This window comes from Cynoglossus semilaevis, chromosome 8, assembly GCF_000523025.1.
Source record: "Cynoglossus semilaevis isolate Cse_v1.0 chromosome 8, Cse_v1.0, whole genome shotgun sequence".
Lineage (NCBI taxonomy): Eukaryota > Metazoa > Chordata > Actinopteri > Pleuronectiformes > Cynoglossidae > Cynoglossus > Cynoglossus semilaevis.
This window is the reverse complement of record NC_024314.1, coordinates 17,352,156-17,378,577: the sequence shown is the minus strand read 5'-3', so window position 1 is coordinate 17,378,577 and position 26,422 is coordinate 17,352,156. Positions and strand designations below refer to the sequence as shown.

Below are 26,422 nucleotides of genomic sequence, written 5' to 3'. Positions count from 1 at the left end.
ATTATATTATAAAATATATGTTAAACATATGTCAAACATATGGCCCCCGGGCCGTATGTTTGACACCTCTGCTCTAACAGCACAAAAACACATTTTCAAGAAATGCAATAAATGACCACCACAAAAAACTCCTCAGGTCATTACTACAAAAAAAATCAGCAAAGGAATGATTAAAAGTAGTGATGTCCGATAATATCGGCCGATATTAGCATAATTATGGAATATCAGTAGGAATCGTTATCGTTTTTTCCGTAATAAAACGTAAACATAATTTTGCCAGATTTACACATTTATTTTGTGTAGCCAATGCCAGAAATTTGTGGAGTATCACAATATAAGTAGGTATTGTGTTTGGACAATATCGGCATATTAGATATCGGCAAAAAGTCAATATCGGACATCGCTAATTAACAGGCATCACGAAGTACATCAGGTACTAACATGTCTTACTTGTGCCAGGGTATCAGGGTCCAGAGCTCTTGATCGTAAGGTGTCACTGAAGCTATGCTGCCCGCTGCTGGAGCGTCTGATGGGCGTGTCCTCGGGCCTCCTCAGAGAGTCGTGGCGACTTACCGTCATGGTCACAGCGGCTGCCGAGCGCCGGTGGCGCTCAGGGCTGTCTAAGGGCGGCGTAAGACCCGGGCCACGTCCCAGCAGCAGCTCCCGGGGACTAAAATGACCCGTCACAGGGGGAGAGCCTCGATCCATCCCGCTGTTGTTGCCATGGTTGTCGTTCGAGCGCCCCAGAGGGCGACGGAAGAAAACATCTGTGCGCTTCCTCCTGTGACTGAGATGAGGCACAAAAACACCTGTTGGTGGACCCTGATCACTACAGCAAACTCGCCCTGATCTAACCTCTCAGATCTCTAAAGGTATCAAAGCATCTCTGCAGAGCTTTTCCAATAAAAGGAGTGTTTCTTACATGACAGACCTGTTGTAGATCTCCGCAGGTCTGATGTCAGTCGGGGAGCTCAGCTCGCTTCTGGAGCGTTTGTCATCGGTGCTGCTGCTGCCGCCGTCGCTGTCCGCCTTCTGGCTGAGCGTGTCGGACAGAGAGTCAGTCCTGAAAACGTAGTACATCAGAAAAACACTGGCTTACCAAGAAACAATGATTATTCGATGGGAAGCTTGTGTTTTTGTAAGCACTCGAAAAATCAGTGACATTAGCTAGCTTGACCTTAGCAGTTGCTAATCCACTGAATTTAATCGTTTTTGTGACTTCACTGTTCAAAATCTTTTGCTTCCTTTTTTTTTTTTTTAAAAAAATCGCTGACCACAAGAGGCAGCAGAAGACCAACAGCTGCCAAACTAAAATCACTGATGCGTTTTTTTTTTAAAAGCAGGATAAAACCAAATGTTGTAACTTACATGTCATCGCGACTCAGCGCTCTTCGGTCTTTCACCACGATGTACTGATGTGGGATCAGGCCGCGGCTGCCGTTGTGACGTCCCTCCCACCAGTCGTGTGACGCCCGCTGAAATAGCTGCAGCGACGCTCCCTTTTTGAAGGAGAGCTCACGACCAGTGCGGCCGACATAGTCAAACCTGGCCACCGCCTCTATTGCCTCACCCTCTGTCATCAAGGACGACAGAGAAAGAAGTGTGAGAACAGTGGAAACTTGAACTCATCACTTTCTGAAGTTTTGTTCAACACTGATGAACAACAATATTGTGGGTTATTATAGAACCAAAGTGGTGGATGGATTGTAAAGAAGAATACAGGGTGGTTGGGAGGAGTGTGTGTGACTCCCCAGAGCTACAGTTGCCATGGCGACACTTCTTTCTCTACATACAGCAGCATCAGTGTGTCAGCGTTTGTGTAAAAGTCAGAGGTCACGACCTACCCTCCTCACTGGTCTGAGTCTCAGTGCCAGCGTCAGGCTCCGTTTCCTCCAGCGGTCCGGGTTCACTGAATGGACTCTCGCTGTCAGAAAAGAAACAAGGGACAGACTTATTACTCACTTTAAGACTGCTGACATTTGCACTGCCTTTGTGGTTTTAGAGCATGGGTGTCAAGCCCGTCCCCACCGGGGGGCCACATCAGCAATAGAGTTAAAGATGCTAAGATAAGGTGCAGGATATGTATAAGGCCAGCGAGACAGGGGTTAGATGTGCAGTCAGATTGGCAGATGGGTTCAAGCTAAGGTTGGTGCGTTGCTAAAAAAAAAAAAATTAAAATACATTTTGTGGCACAGAAGTATGTGAGGGTGGTGCAGGATATGTATAAGGCCAGCGAGACAGGGGTTAGATGTGCAGTCAGATTGGCAGATGGGTTCAAGGTAAGGTTGGTGCGTCGCTAAAACAAATTTAAAATACATTTCAAATTTAGAAAATCCTGAAATTAAATTGTTATGGATATCTAGTCAAAGGACAGATGTTGGGGGTTCACAGGTTGGACATGGAGTTTTATATCCTAAAAAGAAGGTGAATGAAAGTCAGGAGAAGCGAGACTAGAATATGTGTTTAAATGAGAGTGATGATAATGGCTAGGCTAACCATGATGGGGATGCTGATGACAATGAAAGGAATGGTCATTATAATGATTATGATGATGAAGACGATAATGACGACGGAGATGACGTGTGATGATATATGCTGATGATATAAAAATACACACATATACTGATGAAGACGATAATGACGACGGAGAGTGATGATATATGCTGATGATACACACTTATTCTGTATATAAAAACTGCTGTCATTTGATCCAAAACAGAAACAATGTACAACACATTGATCCAAAACAGAAACAATGTACAACAACACACGCAGAATATATTATGAAAACAAGTGTGTGTACTCTGACTCACCAGTACTGTTCTCCAGTCATACACTTCTCATACACTGGACCAGGCAGCTCCTTTGTGTCCGGAAAGATATTATCATGGTGTAAGATGACCGTCTTTACCACCTCGTTGACGTGAGCCTGACAGGCCACCTGGTCCAGAGTGTCAGGGGTCGGCAGCAGCGTTGGCCCAAAGACAATGGCCAGGTTTCCAGCGTCCATCATGTTCTCATCACTGTACTGAGACAGGCTGTGGTGGTCGAGGAGGGAGGGAGAGGGGGGCACAATTTAATATCAAACGACTCACTTGAGTATTGTTCATACTGTCCAAAAACCTACTGAAACTCTGCCTAAAATTTTAACTATTTTACGTCAAACAACTTTGCAATACATGGTTATCTCGCTTTGCGATGTCCTCGACTTTTCATGGTTACGTCCCCGTCTCTGATAAATTCATTAAGAAAGTCTTCTTGCAGCATTCCGACACATATCGTAAAAATACATTTTCCAGTGGGAACTAGTTGGAGAGTGAAGCGGACGATTGTGTCATCACGCAGCGCTATATGTGGGGGACGACTTTCTTAACATTCACCACTTGTACACCGTGTGACAGATTGTGCTACAATAACTTTCTTTCGTTGGTGTTGTTTTTTTGGGGAATTCCTTGCCCTTCGTTATGGCTGCCAGGTGTAATACAGACTCTCCTGATGTTTTTATGTCCTAGACCAGTGGTTCTCCAACTTTTTCTACTCTGTACCACCTGAGACAACACTGATCTCTCTGAGTACCACCATGATGACCAACATTAGAATATAGCAGCAGAGGCCTTCCCTGTTAGGTTGCACCACAGGAGAGAGGTTTATGAATGTTTATAAGGATGTTTATGTTTAAATGTTGTATTAATTGTGCATGGTATGGTTCAGATTAATTTAATTTAATTTAAATGTAAATGTGAAAATGTGAATTTTCACCTCGTACCACTAGAGAGCACTCTCGTACCACTGGTGGTACACATACCACAGTTTGAGAACCACTGTCCTAGACTATGATGTTACTGCACAATATGTACAGTATTGTATTTTAACATTTTAATAACTGTATCTGCCATTGATTAATCAAATCATAGGCTCTCCATGCAGCGAGACAGAGAGAGAGGGACAGGGAAATCTAAAGGTGTTTGCTGGTTGAAAATCCTATCCCTCACTTCAATGTGAAACAGATAAAAACAACACACAAAAAAAACAGCTCAGTGATTTGGATGTGTTTTCTCTCACACCTCGCCTCACATTTCCTGTCTCTACATCCTCACACTATCAGATTCTCAGAGACTAAAATTCGATCTGGAAGTCAAACAAACACTGTGTGCTTCAACTCACTGGTTGAGGAAGGCGAACAGATACCGCATCACCACCAGCGTTGGTCTCTGGACGCCCAGCAGAATCTTACGAATGCACTGAGCTCGTTCATAAAGGTTTTCTATCCCTGCAGAAAAGAACACAATAAAGAATTACAATAAACTTCGACAAAACCAGAATCACTTCATCAGGTATTATTTTTTTTATCATTAGGACATTAATCTTTAAGTGATTTCATTTAATCTTGTAATGATCATATTTAATAAATTTATCAAGTGGGTTGGATTGAACCCAGCAGCGTCCCTGATTCATCAAGTGGGTTGGATTGAACCCAGCAGTGGGCCTGATTTGGCCTGTGGGCCGTGTGTTTGACACCATAACCTTAAATAGTCTTAAATGTTCAATGTAACATTTTGATATGAAAACACTGGTGTTATTTAAAAAATGAAAAAATAATTCTATTATAAAACATCAAATTACATATTTATTGATTAAACAGCAGGATAAAGATATTTGTTTTGACTCACGGACACAGGAAATGAGGTCATCAAAACGTTCCTGGGGGAACAGAGGGTTCTCCAAACCTCTGAAGTAGAGTTTCAAAACTCCTGCCACCGAGTTGATGTCGTGGTTACTCTCCTCATCGATCAGTGGGTCGTTTCCTGATCGCCAGACAGAACATATCGTACCCAACATTAACCCTTCGAGCACCCATCCCTGTTCACCTTCAACGGGTAAAACATCTCACCTCTTTCAAAGCAGTTCTTAATGTCGTTGACCTCAACCTGGGACCCTGACACACGGAAGATGCCCTGATGCTGAAGTCCTGTTTAACAAAAAAGAAAGTTTTAGTTTAGTTAGAGTTTATATTGTACTCCGTGGGGTTCCTCAGGGCTCTGTGTGTGATACACTACACTGTAAAGAAAAGAGCAGATTTTGACTAACTTGTCGTACTAAATTATTTACTTTATGCTAATTTTCCAATTTTTGAAACAGGCTAACATTTTTATTGAGGTATATGGTACATAGATATTGTGTAAATTTAAGCTAAAATATACCCAATACATTAAATATTAAAAAAAACAACATCTTAGATTTGATTAGCACACACCAAAATCGTGATAACAACAAATAAAAGCGTGAAATTATTTTGTTAATTTATTATATCAGAGATGTATCTGACCGTGCAGGTTTACGTAGCGGATGCAACTCTCCACCAGTAAAGGTATGGCTTTGGTTGAATCCTGTGGACACATATATTTGTTATGGACAGTAATCACTCTGTAATGCTTTGGTTGAATCCTGTGGACACATATGTTTGTTATGGACAGTAATCACTCAGACTGGTGATTAAAGACCGCATTAGGACTAAAACTGTACCTGGTGTTTGCTGTGTGAATTTTTCCTTCCACGACTGTAACGACAAGAAAAATTCTCCTTAATGATTTTCAGTGATAACATAATGAAAAAAAAAGAAAATGAAAGGAGGCCTTTACCTTGTTGTCAGGAGTTCAGCTTTGTAACCTGAAAAAAAAAAATCAAATGTCAGGAATCTTTTTTTAAATTAATTTTTTCCATGAAAGAAAGAGTTTCTGTTCATCTCACCTTCAGCTAAGGCTTTTTTCAGGATGTCATGTTTGGCCTGGAGTTTGGAGATGAGAGTACTTCCCTCCAGATACTCACGGAATTTCTGTGAAATCATAAAGACAAGAATAATAATGTTCTAAATCTGTATTTTCTTTATTCGATGGAGAATTGCAAATGTCTATTTGTATTTGCTGACGTTAAAGTAAAAGAGCTCGGTCTCATGCTGATTGGCTCGTTTCTTGGCCAGACTGGGTTTGTTAAGGTAACCGTCTGACACACTGGACTTGACCGACTCTGAGGACGGACTGTGGGTGAAGCTCTGGGAGACGTCGTAGTCCTCCAACACCGTCATGTCCTGCAGAGTGGTCAGTGTTGCCCCCCAGGTCTTCTTCACCTGCATAACAAATACAAGTGTGTGTCGGTAGATTTTGTGAATAATTACTGCATTTGACGTATGAGCGAAATACGATTACTCCGCCGCCCAAACTGGAGTCTCACCTCCTCATTTTCAATCTTCAGTGAAGCCAGACGAGTCTGCAACTGTGTGAGCCGAAGACTGAGCTCAGCCTGTACCTGAGTCTGGGACGCAATCTGGGTCACCTGAAAAGAAGTGAACCAACCACAAAGACTCAGAGACTGCAGACAAATCCTCATTTTGATACAATGCTGACTGATGGATGCACTAACTTCATCGCCCATGTGGGCCTGAAAGTTAAAGCGTGATGGTGGACAGAAGGCTGTTGGGTAAAGACCCAGAAGACGTTGACGGTCTCTGGCCGGGTCCAGACCCTCTACTGCTCCCTCCAAAACCTCCAGACCTGACCTCCTGGAGGCTTCCAGGCTCAGCTCTGCTGACAGGTAGGTTCTGAGGGCTCGGCTCAGACTGGAGTGGTACCCTAGGTCACAACACTGAGAACCAGGAGTAAACAGCAGAAGGGGAAGCGGTGAAGAAGAATGTTTTTTTATTTTTTTTATTTTTGTCGTTACTGTAATTTTTGAGAAGTTTTGTTTACTAACATCTATGATGTCAGGCAGGTCGTGGATGTAGTATTTGAAGACGGAGGCGTTTGTAGCCTCCAGCGTCAGCAGATACTCGTTCCTGGATTTGAGAGCCTTCAGTTTGTTCTCTGAGTATTTTGACTTCCTCTAATGGGGAAACAGACAGCATTAACCATCAGCTACGTCCTTCATCTCTAACACCATTATGGGGGTCCTCGACAGGAGTAGCAGATACTGGAGTAGCAGATACTGGTACAGAGGCCTAGAGTGCCCTCTAGCGGCTGTGAGTGTGAAAATACCAAACACTTTACATATTTAATATATATAAGTCGCACCTGAGTATAAGTCGCAAACCCAGTCAAAGGATAAAAAAAAAATTGCGACTTATAATCTGGATAATACGGTACACCTGGGAGCCATAATGAAGGACAAAAAGTTTCAAATAAACAACTCAAACAAAAGAAACCGAATGCAGCACAAGCCAAAACAAAGCAGTCTTCCACGGTGTAGTGGCAACGTGTGAGAACTTACTCATCTGGGCGAGTTATAACGGCATATGTCGGAATGTGGGAACAATATTTTCTCAATAAATTTATGGGGGCTGTCGTCGTAACCATAAAATGTTACAGGTCGAGGACGTCGTAAACCGAGGACCCCCGTGTATCTCTTTGGCTTCGGAGATAACACCATCACCTTCTCTCTCATCTTCTCCATCTTGCGGGCAGCGTTACGTCTCTGGTGACGTTCTTCTATTCGCAGTCCGAACACGGGCTCCGCCCCTCCTCCTGTGCCCGACCCGCCCTTCACTCGACCCTCTTGTCGTTCAGCCTCCCTCAGCTTGGTCTCAGCATTCATCATCTCAGCGTGGTACATGTGGTATGTCTTCATCACCTGAGAGATGTCACGGGCTCCAGTTAGAAACAACAAATCCCAAACTAATTCAGGAAGTATTCTGTCGTACTCACCGTGTAGAGCTCGTTCAGGAGCTTCATCAGATCCTCCTGAAGCTGAAAGATAATTTCTTTGCTCTGATGGAGGCACAACGAGAGGTGAACATCATCAGCATAGAAGAAGACAGAACAATTGGTTAGTATTAAAAACGCTGTCATCGAGATGGGTAAATGCCTATAAACTTTGCTATTTCTTTATTATCAGGCCTGACCTTCAGTTAAGTGTAATAATCATGACAGAATCGTATCAGGGACAAGAAAATCACCAGTGAGTCATATGTGAGTTTTGAGTCAAGTGTATCATCAGAGGAACATGGTTAATGTTCTTACCCTCTTCAGAAGACGAGCCGAGTCTTCACTGATGTGTGTGAGACGAGTGATAACGTTGTTCAGGTAAAGATCACTGAGGGTCGCATGGTCTTTACTCTCCCTCCTCACCTGCAGGGACGACAAGTCTTAAAATAACAACAATCTCTCATAGCCTCTCTCTCTCTCTCTCTCTCTCTCTCTCTCTCTCTCTATATATATATATATATATATTTGTAAACTCCTAACCTCTTGGCCTGGGGCCACTACTACCATGTTATCTTGGCCACATAAGTTATCGAACATTAGAAATAAACCATGTATATTTCTTTTACCAGTTGTTTATTTTCATGAGTATTCACATTACTTTTGATATAAAAAATGAAATAATCACGTTTGATATCAATAATTATATAATAAAATTAAATAATCACATTTGATATCAATGATCATATTAAAAAAAAAACATGTGATGCTAAGTTAGCAGCCAATAACATTACATTATTACAGATTACTTTATTCAGATTAAGAAAGTTGGATGAACAGGAACCAATTTTCTTTTAGTCCCTCATTCCAGTCACCAAGCACTTTATTTTGAAAGTTGCTGAAGTGAAGAGAAACCCGTGACTGAGTGCAGTTTGTGGGTGTTTCATAATTATTTCATATAGAAGAGTGTGATTGGAAAGTCAGACAAAACTTAATCTATCAAATACCAAACATTAAATATATATAATATATTAAATAAATATACTCAAATATTTAATATTTTGTCAAATATTCAGTTCCATTCCGACTACTACTTAGTAACACAAACTAACCAAACGAGGCAACATTTAATCAACACCTCCTTGTCAAATATTCAGTTCCATTCCGACTTTACTTAGTAACACAAACTAATTCCTCATCCTCTAATTCCTTTGTGACCTAAAATCACTGGTTTTCTCTATGGAATTTGGTATAGGGACAACAAGTAATGTCTAATAGTAAAATAAATCAAATGTAGCAGGAAACATACTCAGATTAAGTAAAAACTGCTTTCCAAACGTATTATCCTGATTGTAGTAGTAAAGAAAAACAAACAATTGACATCCAGCCCAGACCAGATTTGGTGGGCTACACTGCTTTAGGAATCTAAACTAACCTGGTTTAGCAAGCAGGTACCAGCAGTTGACAGGAGACAGAAGGTTCTGGTCTTTTCTGGAAGGGAAGAAGAAAAAAAAGAGAATGAAAAGAAATTCAGACCAACATGAACACGAGAAAAGGCGTGTCTTGTAATAGGCTTACTTGTACTGTTGATGGTCTTTGGTGCTGCGCGTCTTGGCCATGAATCTCTCGGCCAACTTTTCTAGGTTTCTGGAATAATCCGTCTCGATCTCCGCTTTCTTTCGGAAGAAGTCCTGCAGGTCCTGGAGCAGCTGAACCCGCATCTCTGTCTGCTGCTCCAGACAACGCTGCTGCTCCACCAGCTGCAAGCGTACATCTGTGAACGCATGACAAACAGCTCACCATTAACACAGTGGTAACATCATGATCTAGGACATAAAAACATCAGAAGAGTCTGACTTACACCTGGGAGCCAAAATGAAGGGCAAAAAGATCCCCCCAAAAAACCAAAACAACACAAACGAAAGAAAGTGAATGTAGAGCTATCCAGAGTATGGCGTACAATGTACACAAAAGCACAGCATGATGATGTATTTGTCCACTCAGCAGCTAGTTCCTGTGCTAAATTTGCTATAACGCCTTACGTTAGAATGACAGAACAAGACTAAATACATTTATGGCAGATGGTGACATAACCATGAAAAAATGACCGTAGGACAAGGATGTTGTAAACCCAAGACCCTCTGTGAATGGTAGAACACTGAAAAAAAGTCACCTATGCTAACCTACGCTAGGATGCCTGAGAGTCATAATACAGAGCAAAAAGTTCACAAAAAAAAAAACCTACAAATAAAAGAAGGCGAATGTACCAAACCATATGTGGCGTACAACTGGTGAACGAAAACAAAACCGTCTTTTGCGTATAGCACCACGTGATGCCATGTTCCTCCGCGGGGCTCACCAATTAGCTTGTGGAAAATTTGCTTTAACGCCGTATGTCGAGATGGCGATGTGACCACGAAACTTCCAGCATCCCGCAACTTAAATGTGAACTGTTAGATGTTTACATTTATCTATATCTTTTTTCTCGTACATTTCCCGTCACATACAGCTGCAGGTATCTTTTTGGTACTCTGTCTTACTGTCATCTTGGTATGTGGCCAGCTTTTACACGATGACCTAATTTTTTCCCGAACCTCTTGCCAAGTTTTAAGGCAAATTAAAATGCAGCCTTTGTCAGTTTTTCCTGTCATTAAAAGAAAAACCCATCAGAGGATCATCTGGGGAAAGTCAAGGTCTCTGATAAACGTAGGAAATAATACATTCTTCCCAAGATTCTCTGCCGAACCAATTCCTTTTAAAACTGCTGATGTACACTGTCCATTATTCCACCAGGGGTCACCTTGGATGATATCTACACACAGACAGTCCTATAGTCAGCGTGGTTCTGCTGGTACTGTTTAAACGCAGAGAGAGAGTGAGAGAGAGAGAATAAGAGAGCAGTGAATGCACAGTGATAGCCACAACTCTCTCTCTCTCTCTCTCTCTCTCTCTCTCTCTCGTTTTTACATTTCGCACACACACATAGCACACATGCATGCACACGCTAATCCTTGGGGGTCTTTCTCCACTCCGCTACCTGTTGTCTTGGCAACAACCTACTGTGTGTGAACCATGTGACAATGTGAAGGTGAAGACAGGGAAGCACTGCAGGAACACACACACACAAACAAACACACTATTTTCTCGTCGTGTTTCATAAATTTCAGGACATTTTAGGACCTTTGGTGTCTCTGAAACAGTTATTGTGGGTGACAGAGACTGTATGTAGTGTGTGTGTGTGTGTGTGTGTGTGTGTGTGGTGCTCCTGGTATCAGTCTCATTTAAAATGGCTGATTTTTCATGTGGCTCTTCGGTTCATTCTACTGTATCTCCTGCCAATCAACAACATAAAACCATCTGTGACTCTGTCTCCATTTTTGTGCCTTGAACTGTGATTGGTTAAATGGCAGAACAGAAAATATCAGAGTCGGACTCCGGCTTTACATAGCTGTAGGGTTTTAATAAAAGAAATTGGCCAAAAACATCAAACATGACCTTCGACATGTCTTGACATGACTTGCATTAACATCACCCGACTCAACCCAACTTGACTCGACTCGACATGACTCAACATGTTTTGACTTGACCCAACCCAACCCGGCATGATTAGACTGGACTAGACATGACTAGACTTGACTAGACATGACGAGACTCGACCCGACATGAACATGACTAGACTCACATGACATGACTAGACGTGACCCAACATGACTAGACTTGACTTAACATGACTAGACTCAACTAGACATGACTAGACTCAACTAGACATGACTAGACGTGACCCAACATGACTAGACTTGACTTAACATGACTAGACTCAACTAGACATGACTAGACTCGACCGACATGACGTGACCCAACATGACTAGACTCACATGACATGATTAGACGTGACCAAACATGACTAGACTCAACTAGACATGACTAGACTCAACTAGACATGACTAGACTCGACCCGACATGACTAGACTCAAGTAGACATGACTAGACTCGACCCGACATGACTAGACTCAAGTAGACATGACTAGACTCGACCCGACATGACTAGACTCAAGTAGACATGACTAGACTCGACCCGACATGACTAGACTCCCTTGACATGACCTGAGCTGTTCAAAGACAACTGGTGCTAAGGAAACAGGACTAAAGCACATATGTTTGTATGTAAGTCTGTGCTTTGGTTGGATTCCTCTTAATAAACTCAATCAATGGACATGAAACCTGCACAGAATAATTAATAATGAAATAATGAAATTTTCTTTTTTTTTCAAGCCGATGCATAAGGAACTCCGATTACAATCCTCCCAAAACTGTTTGATTTCACAAGGTTCTAAGAAAAAACTGCTTGAAGGTTGATTTTTTTTGTACGCTTGAAGACTGAGAATAAAAGACCTTCACGCAAACCTCCTTGTCACACACAAAGACAATGACAGCGACACCAACTGTATCTGACTGTATGATCAGAGCAGGAGTCTGGGGGAACACTGACATAAAGAAAAGGAAATACGGTGAAGAAGACAATTTAACAAAGACAAAGGGCCTTGTATGTTCTAATCTCCCAGGTCTGATTTCTGGGAACATCTCTGCTTCTGATTCAACGCTGCTGCTGCCACTGGTGGTGGGAAGACGCAGGAAAAGGATGAGAAGCAGAAATGAGGTGACACCGAGGTGATGCTGTACCTCTGAAGGTCAAAGAGAGGGAAACGAGTAAAACCTTTTCAAGCTGATGCTATCCATTGTACCATGTGACAGTCTTTAGCCGTGACCTGTGATCTAGTCGGCCAACACATGTAGATTGACAGGGTCTGGAATGGAGTCGGTGCGATCCGATACTCAGCATCGGTATCGGCTCGATATCAGTCAACATTACAGGAAATAAAACACATTTAGTCCATTTGATCTGATACCTCATGATAGGCTGTGAATTCTTCACCTCAGAAATGAAGCGTGATCAGAGTGAGATGATGGTCAGCACACGTTTTAAGTACGAATGTGTTCCTTCTCACACTCACAGACTAAAGCTAACATGTCGTTAGCTAGGAAGTACTTTAAAGTAATCCGGTGAGGTGCCAGGGGGCGTGAGGGTCAATGGAATATGGGACGCTGGACATAAGTGTACCACTGCTGTAATGCTTGAACGATAACAAGCCTCCAGGCACTAGGGGGCAGCAACTCATACAGTGGTTTGTACAGATAAAAATATACACGTTATCAGGCTCTCAATATGATTTCGCAGGGGTGTGGGTTGGGAGTGGGCATGAAAACAATTCTGTCCCCAAGGGGGCGCATGATGGAAAATGATTAAGAACCACTGATCTAGTCAAACGTGTCCAGTTTAAAAACGCTAACAGCAAAACAGTTTTGTTTTTTTAAAGGCGTATCGTTAACATTAGCTGTTTTGAGTCGTGTCATGCTACGTTAGCAGCATGATGCTGGCTAACCCTAAAACATACAACCGTTGTATGGACAAGTGACATNCATGAGAGAAAATAATTGTGAATTATAATAATAATGTCATTATATCACCCACTGTGGGATTAAAAACTGTCATTTCTGTGACATTTTATATATATTTGAATCAGGTGAAGTTTTGGCTGTGGAGTCTGGGTGGAGGATTTTTTTTTTTTTGTCTATTGTCTCATTGTCCCCCTCCCATGGTCCTGCAGGTGAACAGATGTGAGGTCACTAATCACCTGTGTGCACACGCAGGCAGAAACAAGGGACGTACTGCAGCAACTTCAGTAGGAAACACTTCATCTCTGTCTGCCGTCTGTCTCTCCCTGCACTGCTCCTCTTTCTCCTCCTTCCCTCCAACTTCTCCTCCCTTCATCCACCCATTTGCACCGTCTCATCTGGACGCTCCTTGTCTCGCCAAGCCTGAGAAGGCTTAGCATGATGATGGGAAAGTCTGCCAGTGGTGCCTCGGGTTTTTAAACCGCATCATCACCACCACCACCACCATCATCATCATCATCATCATCATCATCATCATAAAGCCAGCTCACAAATGTGTGTCGTCAGCAGCAAAAGTGCTACCTATTCTAAAAAGGCTCACCTCATCTTAGATCAGCCGGAGGATGAGCACAGAAACCCCGCCTCCCCCTGAAACATCATTGAGGAAGAGGAGGAGGAGGAGGAGGAGGAGCTCCATCACCTCCTGTGTATACATTCCACACCACCTTCCAAGCCTCGTCCAATCAGCATCCAGAGACGGAGGCAGACTTTCAGAGCTCATAGTTACAGCAGCAGATCCATAGGTTTGGAGCAGCGGGGGCAGAGAGGCAGACCTGAGCCACTTCAGCATCCAGGGAGGGAAGGGAAGGGAAACCCACACACACACACACACACACACACACACACACACACACACACACATAATCCTCACTTTGGTCTTTGTCTCCCAGGAATTAGATCAAATAAAAATGTCCTCAACCGTCACTGTAACCAGAAGGTGATGATTCTATTATTCTTTTTAAATATCTCGGGGGAATTTGATTGACTCCGTTTGGTAAATGTAACTACAATGTTACACATAGGTCTCAAGACGTTTGGACATATTTTTTAATTTGAGACTTTTCACAGAAATTCCCCTTGAAACAGACACGGACACATTTAGCAAAGGTTTAGTCCTACCTTCTAAAAAGCTAGTTAGAACAGGCAACTTGACATGCACAACTGAAGGTCCCCGGCGGTGTGGACTCCTCAGTTCACATCCAATAAAGACAATTTCAAATATGTGACCAGAACAGTTTATGTATGAACTGTACGACTTGAAGGTTTCAAGCTTAGATTTAGCTTTTTTCCCCCATAAGAACAGCTAACAAGCAGAACAGTTTATGTATGAACTGTACGACCTGAGGGTTTCAAGCTTCTTCAGCTTCTTAGCTTTAGCTTTTTTTCCCCCACCTAAGAACAGCTAACAAGTCGTACTGTATCAAAATATCCAAGGTTGTCCCGCTGGCTGATAGCACATAGATAAACTACGGTGCAAAGTTACTATTCTATTTTCGGCTAATGTCTTTATTTCCAGTGGTTTAAAAATGTATGTGCGGCTGTGAAGTATAAAAATACTATGTAATACTAAAATGAATGGTGAAGAAAATTATATATGTACATATAAATATATATAAAATATATAGTGCATAAATAAATGTATATGAATGACATATGTACATGAACACATACATATATGCAAATATATGTACATATATAAACTGTGCAAATATATGTACATATATAAATACATGTAAATGATATATGTACATGAACACATGCATATATGCAAATATGTGTACACATAAATATATGTAAATTATATATGTGCATATATAAATGTATATAGATTATATGTACATAAATACATACATATATATGGATATAAATATACATATATAAGTAAATGGATGTAGCATAGGATAATGACTGTTCCTGAAGTAACGTTTTATGTTTCAGGTTTAATTGTGGTGTCTTTTTTATATCGTTTTTTTTTTTAATGTTTGTGAATTATTAGCCAATAATAATAAATACATACACAAAAAAACTGCACGAGCTCCTGTCAGCTTATTGTTATTCACTGAAGAAAGACAATACTTATGATGTCATTAATGACCTGAGATGTTTCTGAAATGTTTAGTAACCTCTTGTAGGTACTGTATGTCACACACACACACACACACACATACCATCACACACACACACTTCTGCTCCTCTTCATAGAGGAAACAAGCTCCTTTTAGGCGCTCAAAGTGGTAGCAGCAGCAATGGTGTGGGCGAACATGTGACGAGTAGAAAGTGTGAAGAGCCATGTGGCGAGAACACGGGCGAGATCCAACTCTGAGACTTGAACCCATTTCAGAGTGAGACTGAGTATCAGTGATGAAGGGTTAGACATTTTAAAATGTTTGCGTCTCGACGACGACGACGACGACGACAACGACGGCAGTGACAGTCTGAGGCGGAAGGGATAAAAGAATCCGAGTCAGAGTTTCATCAAAGGTCATTTGGCTGATGTGTCACGGTCAGGCACTGATGGTTACCATGACGATGGGAGGATGAAGAGGAGGAGGGGGGAGGAGGAGGAGAGGGGTGTCATCGCGAGCACTATTTCAGGACCAATGTGATTATCATCATCGCTGTCATCATCATGTGAACATGTGATAGCAGCAGGTCAGGTACTTGGTGAGGGGTGTAAGAACACATACCTGTACTCTCTCTCTCTTTCTCTCTCTCTCGCTCGATCTTTCACAAACACACACACACACAGATCAGGTGTTAAAATCTTACACCTGAAACACACATGAACCAGGAGGTCCTGCATCCTAATGCTCTTCTCCGATGATGCTGTAACTGCAGAGCCTCACAGCTTCATCCATTCCTAAACAGAACCCCATTAGTCGGTTCCTCTCAGCAGAACCGGGATTTCTTATTACAGCACTGCTGTTCTTCTGTGGATGATTAGGTTCTGCCTCCAGTGAACGCAGGGGTCTGCACTGATTTCCATGTGCTGCTTTAATTAACTGTAATATCTGTAACCCTTACACACACACACACACACACACATAAACACACACAATCTCTCAGTCTACCTCTCTCTCTCTCTCTCTCTCTCTCTTCATGAGTATAAACCACACACACATCCTTCAGGCGCCATGCAGCACTCAGGATGAACCCAGAAAATCCTGACGTCTCACGGTGGGGTGTCTCTCTAACGCACGAGGTCGCGCGCCCACACACAAACCCATAGAGGCAGGCGCGCGCGCGCACGCTCTCTCTCTCACACACACACACACACACACACATACACACACACGGTGACAGGTTTTTCCTCTTACCTTTCACTTGACTCTCATATTCCGCCAAAATTTCTTTGTCCTTCTTGCTCTTGTTGGAATCACACATGACGCTGCCGCCTCTGCCGCCTCTGCCGCTGCAGCGCAGGTGACGCGCCGCTCCCGCGTTCGCGACCACCGCCAGGTACACAGCAATTTAACACTCACGTCCGTCAATGCAGCGACGCCACGATGCTTCCGCGACACCGGCAATCATGCTGCTCACATCACACACGCACACAAACATACGCGTAAAAAAACCCTCCACACACACACGCACACATGCACACACACATGCACTGTGCCGCAGCGGCGGCAAGAATAGGAGACACAGCAGGAGGAGCAGCAGCAGCAGCAGCAGAAGGAGGAGTAGGAGGTGCGTGAAAAGTCACGCACATCCACTATGAGGAATCATCCACGAGTGATCGCCGACGTCGCTGCATCACCTGACGTCATCCTGGAAGAATGACAATCATAATTTATCTTAAATATATATGTTTTTTTTTTTTAATTGCAGCTTTGAAGTGGCGGGGGCCAAGCCGCGCTCACGTGCACCGGTCTGCAGGGAGGGCGGGAACAAAGGCCACGCCCACCTGGTGAAATGCAACGCACGCAACAGTTTCCACGTACGCGGATAGACACTTCGCCGTGCACGTGGAGATAATTGCATGGAGGTTTAGATGAAAAGTAAGCGGGAAAAAAGGGCGTGGTCCAACTGGATGGCGTGGAAACAGCTGAGGTGATTAAAAGCTACCGTGAGTCGCAGGTGTGCGTCAGCGCCAATTAAAAACGAGCTGAGGCTAACGTTCTCCATCCTCTATCACATGTGCTCTGAGGGCCATGGGTGTCAAACATACGGCCCGCGGGCCAAAATCGGCCCGGCATGGGTGTTCAATCCGGCCCACTTGAACTAAAATTTTGAAAGTAAAATCACGCACAAACACGTTATGTCCGTGATGGGTTTTTCTTCAAATGATAATTCAATGAACGTGAATATTTTCTAATATACTTAAACAAATACGTATTGATTTTGAGCTCTCCACCTTGTACAGTGCCGGCAACAAATACGTATTGATTTTGAGCTCTCCGCCTCGGGCCATTGTACAGTGCTGGCTCTAATCAAGTTTTCAACCTGTGCAAATTTTTAGTTGCCCAACCCCACCCCACCCTCGCATCCCAGTAAACTCCACTGCCAATGTACGTGCAAGTTATAATTGGCTCTTTCCTCCATTCAAGAAATATATTTCAGGAGTGACTCGGAGAGAACAGGGGCATGTGACCACATTGGGCCGAACAAATGTGTCACATGGTGTGAGTCGAACAACAAATATGAATCTGAAATATGAATCCAGACATAAAACATTAGAAAAATAGCACACAGAAACTGGAACAGCAATAAAAAAAAATTAAAAAACCAAACTATATTGATCCCATATTTGGAATATTCTTGTGTTAACAGCAGATCTGCTGTTAACAGGCTGCCCCCAGCAGGCACCAAGCATGTGGTTCCCCTGGGAATTGATTCCAGGACTCTCTGCTCTCCGAGGAAGGCGTGCTGACCCCTACACTATGGAACCTCCCATAATATAACATACATGCTAAGCCAGACCTGGGCACAAGGGGCCGCTGTGGCTGCAGGTTTTTCTTCCAACCGATCCCGAACACACTGACTGACCAATCAACTGTCTGAAGACTCATAGCAGTTGATTAATTAAGCCAAGTCAGGTGTGCTGCTGCTTGGTCGGAACAAAAACCTGCAGCCACAGCGGCCCCCTGTGGACATAACTGCCCACCCCTGTGCTAAGCTATGGATTATTACACTTAACACTGTGTACTTTAATAGTCACATTAACACATTTGATTGACTACTACAAGCAGTGAGTCAACTGAATTGAACAGAAGACAAATGAAAAAGAAAACTGCTGAAAATATTTAATCTATTCATACTTCTCTAAAGAATGTAAGATGGCTGTAATAACCATAACCCCTGCAGTTACATCAATAGACTGTTAAATCGGTATCTATTGATTAGTAAACCAACAATGCGAGGCCGAACACTACACTCTACTGGATACCTCATGTACTGCAACAGACAAAAAGATTTTTTCTGACATTGAGAGGTTTGTCTCGCTTTTCTTTCGTTTTTTTTTTCACCTAGGAAATCTGAGAATTTGGTTTGTTTGGACTTTATTGTCGTTGTTAACGCTTTCTTAGCCGAGGTCAGATAACCCGACTCTCCACCCAAAGCAGGTACAGTCTAAATGGCTGGAAGATGTGGGCCAAACCGCAAGGGAAGATTTGGAAAGTAGTATTATTGTTATTATTATCGTTATTGTAACCAGTTTTTGAGCTTGGTTAAGTATTGTTTATCAAACCGGATGTGTATTTTTTATTGTGAAGGAGAGGCCGGAAGTGTTGTGTATGGATCACTGCATTAAGTTAACGGAGAATTTGAAAGGTTCGCTTCTTCCCGCTGGTGACGTTCATCCGTGTCTTCGTTTTATTAATAACATTAAATATAACCGCACATAATACTCGGAAACATTATTTTTTTATCGTTACTATGTTATATTATTCATATTTTTATATTTACAAATATCGTTTACTTAAAAACAATACTATTTTTAGTATAGGAATAGTTTTCTGTTCTCCCATTTTTCTTTACCTTCTAGAGTCTAGACCATATGTGTCAAACTCAAGGCCCGGGGGCCAAATGCGGCCCGCCAGGCTGTTTTGTGTGGCCCACGGGAGCTTAAAAAGCATTCACTAAACTCTATATATTCTATACATGATCGATACAGTCTTCCATTTACAACTGGCCCTTTAAGGGGAATTGTATTGCTGATGTGGCCCCCTGGTGGAAATGAGTTTGACACCCCTGGTCTAGACCAAGGGTGTCAAACTCATTTTCACCAGGGTGCCCAAACCCCAGTCCGTGGACCAGTACCAGTCCATAAGTCATTTGGTTCCGGGCCGCAGTGGGACAGTGAAAAAATGTACTTAATTTTTACTAATGTACTTCATTCAAAGAAAATCCAGTCATTTCCATTTACTTCACTTACTTAAAGATAATCTGGCACTATTTTAAAATAATAGGTCACAGGCAACAAGTGGTACTGGCTGACCAGTGCTTGGAACCAAAAAGGTCAGGGACCACTGGTAAAGATGTAGCTACTCAATAACAGACGAATATATGTCTCTGCAATTGTTTATTATTTATTCAAGCTACAAATATTGTTCATTGTTTTCTAATAAACAAACATTTAATTTTATAGGTTAAAAAACTCTGCTGCATGAACTTTACTAAATGCTTTTAAAGCTCCCGCGGGCCACACAAAACGGCTTGGTGGGCCGCATTTGGCCCCCGGGCCTTGAGTTTGAGACATGTTCTAGACCAGAGGTGTTAAACTCATTTTGGCTCAGGGTCCACATACGGACTATGTAGCTGTGAAGTGGGCCGGACCAGTACAATCATAACATAAGATAATATAATTACCTTAAACAATAATAAGTACATGTTTATTCCCATCTTGTTTTCCTGCAAATAAGTACAAGTATATTAGAAAATATTCATACTTAATGAAATATCATTGTATGACTTTCGGTAGGGAAACATTCTCAGCTCAGCCTGCAGCCCTGCAGGCCCCAGCCTGTGTTTACCTATGCTGTAGTAATGCATCTGTCTGAGGAATGTTCCAGAAGGACACGTGGAACTCGGCGTCCAGCTCCACACCCTGAGAACTTCAGCTGTGGGCAGAGCAACAGATCATATCTGCCGTGTCCCCGGAGTTGCTAATGTATGGGATGTAATTATAAGGTCACAGTGCATTAGGTTGTCTGCAGCAGAGTAACAATGTCATTAAGGAGCTGAGCCTTAATTATTCTGTTTCTCCCACGGCATCCGCTTCTCTGAGGCTTATCTGAGGCCGCTCATGTAAACAGTACTGTACAAAAAGTTTGCGTCTAGTACAAACATGACCCGAACAGCGAGGAGGTGAGCGAACGGCAAAACCTTTCATCTTAAAGAATACTTAGTAGATATGAGAACATAAAGTTAAACTGAAACGGAAGTTAAACCAGCAGCACGTTATCCACAAATATCTTTAAATGTTAGGGCACATTTAGTTTAAAATTGAATAAAATAGCTCTCATATGGACACTAAATACCCTCAAAGATACTTCACACAGGTACAAAATACTCAGGTTAAGGAATACATCATTTCTGAGCCTGAAACAACCAAGCACTTGTGTGAGTTCAGCTGGTTTTTCTTTCTAGTATTTATGAAAATATCTTAAGGTTTACGAAAGCCTTCATAAAAATTCAGAGAGAAACATCTCCAGGCAATAACAAAACTTTCAAGGACGGTGAATAATTATCTGCCCTGGTTCAAACTCCCACCAGCTTTACTTTATTTTCACTGAAAACACTTTAAGACCGTTGCACTTTCTTTCTTTGTTTGTCAACGCGATCCAGTGTCAGTTTTATTAACGCAGCAGAATCTTTTTAGACCCAGGCTGTGTATTATACTCACAGGTGGGCAGAGTGGCCAAAAATTGTACTCAAGTAAAAGTACTGTTACTTCAGAATAATATTACTCAAGTAGAAGTAAAAAGTAGTCATCTAAATAAGAAGTAAGAGTAAAAAAGTACTTAAATAACTTAAAATAATCTTTAGGTAAATTCAAGTACTTCAATAAAAAATACAAATCAATGAGATTAAGCATGCTCACGTGAGGAGTCTGCGCGGCAAGGGCTACGTTTTATTGGTTAAACACAGTCTTGCGGTAGAGCCTTGGGTGGAAGTCTCTCTCTCTCTAACAACATAAAAGTAACGAGCTCAGAATAGCCTAATGTAGCGGAGTAAGCGTAGTGTTTGTAGTGTTTCTTCTTTATAAATCTACTCAAGTAAAAGTAAAAAGTATAGTGATTTAAAACTACAAGCACTTTATTTTGAAAAACGTACTCAAGTAAATGTAACTCGTTACTACCCTCCTCAGATACTCTATAATGATCAGTCACTGATGTAGATTTTCAAGGATTAGTCAGTTAATGGCCAAATGTCTCATCTACTGAATAATACAGACTCGTTTACATTGGTTTTAAATGGATCAGTTGTCTAACACCCGATTTTATATCAAATCGAACTCTTCAGGCGGCTTGGTACTGCAACGTTCAAACAGCGGCTAATATATCCAGACGTTATTCCCCTGAGGAAAACGATTGCAAACAACCGAGGAAAATGTTATCATCACCGTGTTTGGGCGTCAACACCGCTGCTACGTTTTATCGGGACCGCAGTAAAAAAAGCAAAGGGCATGAGCTAAAGTTAGCCACGAGGTGGCACTCTCTGGAAAGTCGTGATGCCATCTGTGGTGTGTTTTACAATGGTACTGACCGTTTTTCACTTCATACGTGACCCTGCCACAACTAAGACAACTGCAAGACTACGCTACAGCAACCCCAGCGTAGTCCAGTCCAGTCCACTGTGTTTTCAGTGACCTGTCAATAAATGGTGTTGACGTAAAGAAAATATTAAAAAAAAAAATGGCTATAAATATTGAAAAAATGACAACAAAACAGCAGATGCAGAAAATTTGTCCTGGGGGAAACCTTCGCCTCCTTGTCATAAATCAACAGCTGCTAAATAATACATTTGTTTCTTTGTTATAAACGAGCTTCCCAGTTTTACAGGACAAACAGACCTGAGCCTTAAAACACAGATCGCAGTTCAAAATAAATCATCGTTTTTTATTCTGACAAGTCGATCACATTATGAATGTTTTTTTGTTTTTTTTTTACCATCTCACATGTTGTTAGATGTTTCTGTTGTTAGGACAAGTGAGTGGTTTTCAACGTCTGTTTTTTTTTTTTTTGTACATATTTGTGTGTCGGCGTACATGATTACCGACGTTCAATTTATCAACCACATCTTGTTTTCTGTAACTCTGTGCCTCATCTTTCTAAACAGGCAGCCGCTCTTATGCAGGCCCCTGAGGGGAAAGCATAAAAATGATTCATTTCACACAAACATAATTAGTGAAGCAATTAATAGAAGAAAAAAAAAGAGTAGAGCAGTAGGAAAACACATTAAAAAATATTCACAGGCAACGCTCTGAAGCAGGATGACAGATGAGGAGTGAAAACAGTTCTTGTGAACAACCAAGGTAATAATGATGTGAACTTTATTCATCTGTAACTTGGGGAATTCTTGTGTTAACAGCAGGTCTGCTGCAACCGGCTGATCCTTAAAAGCGCTAAGTATGTGGGAATTCTCTGGGAATCGAACCCAGAACAACCTACTCTCTGATCAGAGGTAGGCGTGCTAACCGCCACTCTATGGAAGCACTAATGAGGAAGTGATTTCGCACTTTTCACCTGCTGGTGACTGATCCAGCAGGAAGAGTGAACCAGTGGCTTAAAATACAGCATACGAGCGAAAGGTTTACTCAGGATATGTCATATTTGAAAAGGTAAGCTCAAAGTATGGCCTAGCCTAAAACATGACCTTAAAATATATATTTTAAAATGGCAGCTCAAAGTATGACATGGTAACTAAATATCACCTCAAAATAGAGAAAAAAAAGGAAATCCCTTATTCAACGCGTGAGTCTTTGCAAACCACACCGGCTGCCAGGGAAGGCGGCAAACTTCAGGTCACTGTTGGAATTGCAGCTGCAACTGTTTCCCCAAAAATCAATGTAATTTACGTCTAAAACATGTAAACATCGCATTGAAAACATCGTGGCATCAGCTGATTAAAGGGTTAACGTCCTTCGGTACATTACCGTGTATGGAAAAGAGTTTGAAAGATGAAAAGAACAGCATGTGACCTTCTGACCTCCAGATGTAAACATGTCTGCCGCAGTTTTCTTTGAATGAATCGTAATAACGTTCATGAAAGTTGGCATTGAGGCCATCACTGGGCGGGAAAACTGGCAAAAGTAGAAAATTGGATCCAGAACATTGAGTGAATAAAGTTGAACAAATCTTTTCGTATCGTATTCCATCGATTGTTCACATTTTTTTACGTAGGTTCTACAGACTGTGTTGTTTCCACAGCTTTAGGCAAAGGCTGTGAGATGAAGGTGTTTAACTGAAGTCCAGGAAAGTCTTGGTATGTAAAGATTTGGGGTACTAAAGAAGGGGTGGGAAAACAACATTAGAGAGGTAAAAAAAAAGAACTATGAACAGACATTTTATAGAACAGAAATTTAGAATTCCAAGAACAGAGTTGATGCTCTGATCCCACAGGTTTGCAAAAATGTGACACCATCTCCAGGATCTAAACAAACCCGGGCTGAGATAATACACATCTGACAGGGGGAGTTAAGTCTCTAAGTTCTGAATGTTCCGATGGAAGAACGACGGTCCGGGAAATAATGACCGCAACAACAATCATCATCTCAATCATCATTAACAACAATCACTTGTCAAGTCCAACTGCATTTTTATCTTGATCATCTTATTTAACCTTGATAACTTTGGCCCTAATCTTACACAGTTTAAATATATTCCTACTTTGTGGGTGGTGCCGTAGGCCGTACTTGTCTGCAACCTTTAGTAACGTATGCTATCCTGGTTTGTATGGTAAACTGTCAGGACGCGGCAGAAAACAAATGCAGTCTAATCATTTATGTCTGATCCACTGTCAGACCTAGAAGATGACGCTCCAGGAGAAAGTTGAGTTTGATGTTTTTGATGTTTGATGTTGTTGTGCAGTTACAGTTTTTACTCCAACTTACTTTGATGCTTCGTTCAAATATGTACGTAGACAAATAGGACACAGGATACTGTAATGTTATTATGACTCCAAATGAGTGTCATTTTAATCCAATTAAGAAAGGATCGTGGGAGTCTTACAATCAACACAGTAATGATTAGATTAAAGGAGGCAGGAGGTCATGACAGCCAGGAAACAAATGGATGTTTTTCATGTACAGTTCATTAGGTTCATATCAAATATTGTTGTTGTAAGAACTGTATGACGTGAGACTAAAAATGTTCATCACAGCAGGTTAAAACGCAAAGTCCACACACAACTGTCAGAGCTCTGAAAGGATCTTTTTTTCTTTTTTTCATGCCTCCGGATTTTTTTTTTTTTTTGCACCCTAAATTTGCCTATTTTATGCTAGCATTGCCAACTTTGGTCAGTCGGCAGGAGTGAGATCAAACGGGCGACACCAAAAACGAGAGCGAGAACTAAAAGTAACGGCCTCCTTTTCCAATATTTTTGTCAGATTTTGATTTTACTCCGCCTTCAACCAATCAGTTTTTTTTGGCCAGTCTCTCGTTAAACCATTGCAGCATTGGACAATTTGCTGCAACACATTAAATTAATTCATTCCATCTGCATGTCCCCCTGCAATGCCACTGTGCCCCCCCAGGGGGTGCGCCCCCCACTTTTGAAAACCTTTGCATTAAAGAAATACATTTTGACCAGATGTCTACATGAGTACACGATTTTCCCTTATTTAACCTTTATTTTTTACCTAGTAAAAATGTTTTCGAAAGCAGGACTCTGTGTTTTTTTACGTCGGTGAGGCGATGACGCTAACGCCAGGGGCAGGTGTATGAATGACAAAAACACCACGCAGGTGTGTTCCTGTGTGGAAAGTGACAGCTGGGTGTAGGAGAGACTGCGGAGCAGATTCGGACACTATCAGTTCGTGAGTAGTCCTGAGGTGATGAAGGAGGTGCAGGAGACGGTGGGAAAACAAAACCACTGAGAGGAAAACCAGAGACTTGAGCTCAGCTGTTGCGCTGTATGTTTACCTTTTGTATCAGGTATTTGTAAACACTTTTCCTTGGGGTGACGTTTGAGTCTGATCCATCTGGACACCGCAGATGTGTTCCGAGGTGTCCAGATGGGGCTCCGACTCAACACCAGCTACGTTTAGGTTAGCTTTAAAGAAAAAAAAAAATCCTACACAAATTAAAACTCAATTAGCCAAATTCTTATGTAATATAAAATCTATTCACAAGCTAGATAAAACTTTAGGTTTTTAAACTTACTGTCCCACTCCAGTTTAATGAAAAATATATGATTTTAGTCGGCCAGGAAACGGGAGCTACTGGTTTAATAATAATAAAAATAATAATAACAGGAATAATTGAGTTTCTTATTCGTCCCACCATGGGGATATTTACAGTTTCCGGTTCGATACGTGGTTGCAACTCACAGGCTGCCACGCGGGAGGTGCCATTGGGTACATGTGGTTCTTCTGGGAATCGAACCTAGTGCTGCCACCTGTGTTTAATTTGTGTATTTTAATTGCTCACAATCCACCAGCAGGATCAACATTACAGATCTGGAGAGAAGGGACAACACAGACACTTGCAGTCGATCTTTCTGACCCATGACTTCGTTGAGTTTGACATCCGTGTGCAGTGTTTTACTCATGTATGTGAAATATTTGTTCATCATTGAAACCGTTTGCTGTACAAGTGAGGAATCCATAGAGACAGAAGCGTTTGAATCATTCACTACTGAACTATTGTCAAAAAAGGAAACAGGCTAAAGATTTTAAACATAAGTCAACCGAAAACACATTCTTTCCACATACTCCTCCGAAAAATATTACACAGTAAGAAAAATATTGAGGTACGACTGGTGAACCGTTGAGACCACACCTGTATATTTTCACTTTAAACATGAAAATATTCATTCTCATTGTTGAATATATGTGCACTGACACGTGATGTTTAACATCCAATTATGTGAAGTGAAAATAATATTATTCCTGTCTATTGGGAGTCCTGGAGAATAATTATGACCATGCATTTTCACTCAAGTGCGAGGTGATTTGTTTCCATCTTTAGAGACGTGTTTGAAAAAAATATTTTTGCTTCATTACAGCTCACATTACCCAACATTTTAATAAAACTCATTTTTAATAAAACTCA

At 41.7% G+C, this 26,422-nt stretch overlaps 1 protein-coding gene across 4 annotated transcripts in view; it reads right to left on the bottom strand.

Moving 5' to 3' along the window:
• Positions 1–17,562, bottom strand: part of LOC103382537 (SLIT-ROBO Rho GTPase-activating protein 1) — a 20,538-nt gene extending 2,976 nt beyond the window's left edge. The window contains exons 1-22 of one of the 4 annotated variants that reach the window (XM_008315360.3): positions 16,523–17,562; positions 9,270–9,465; positions 9,127–9,182; positions 8,010–8,134; positions 7,695–7,757; positions 7,423–7,620; positions 6,748–6,876; positions 6,418–6,639; positions 6,229–6,330; positions 5,927–6,124; positions 5,749–5,833; positions 5,640–5,667; positions 5,524–5,557; positions 5,327–5,387; positions 4,892–4,969; positions 4,671–4,805; positions 4,165–4,270; positions 2,814–3,038; positions 1,845–1,924; positions 1,369–1,573; positions 932–1,063; positions 451–787 (exon numbers count right to left, since the gene is read on the bottom strand). In XM_008315360.3, the coding sequence (XP_008313582.2) occupies positions 451–787; positions 932–1,063; positions 1,369–1,573; positions 1,845–1,924; positions 2,814–3,038; positions 4,165–4,270; positions 4,671–4,805; positions 4,892–4,969; positions 5,327–5,387; positions 5,524–5,557; positions 5,640–5,667; positions 5,749–5,833; positions 5,927–6,124; positions 6,229–6,330; positions 6,418–6,639; positions 6,748–6,876; positions 7,423–7,620; positions 7,695–7,757; positions 8,010–8,134; positions 9,127–9,182; positions 9,270–9,465; positions 16,523–16,589 (2,862 nt within the window). In that variant the 5' untranslated portion in view covers positions 16,590–17,562. Of the gene's footprint in view, positions 1–441; positions 788–922; positions 1,064–1,368; positions 1,574–1,844; positions 1,925–2,813; positions 3,039–4,164; positions 4,271–4,670; positions 4,806–4,891; positions 4,970–5,326; positions 5,388–5,523; positions 5,558–5,639; positions 5,668–5,748; positions 5,834–5,926; positions 6,125–6,228; positions 6,331–6,417; positions 6,640–6,747; positions 6,877–7,422; positions 7,621–7,694; positions 7,758–8,009; positions 8,170–9,126; positions 9,183–9,269; positions 9,466–16,522 lie in introns of those variants that run through there. The other 3 variants (XM_025057352.1, XM_025057354.1, XM_025057353.1) reach the window with 3 other exon arrangements.
• Between the last annotated feature and the right edge of the window lie 8,860 nt (positions 17,563–26,422).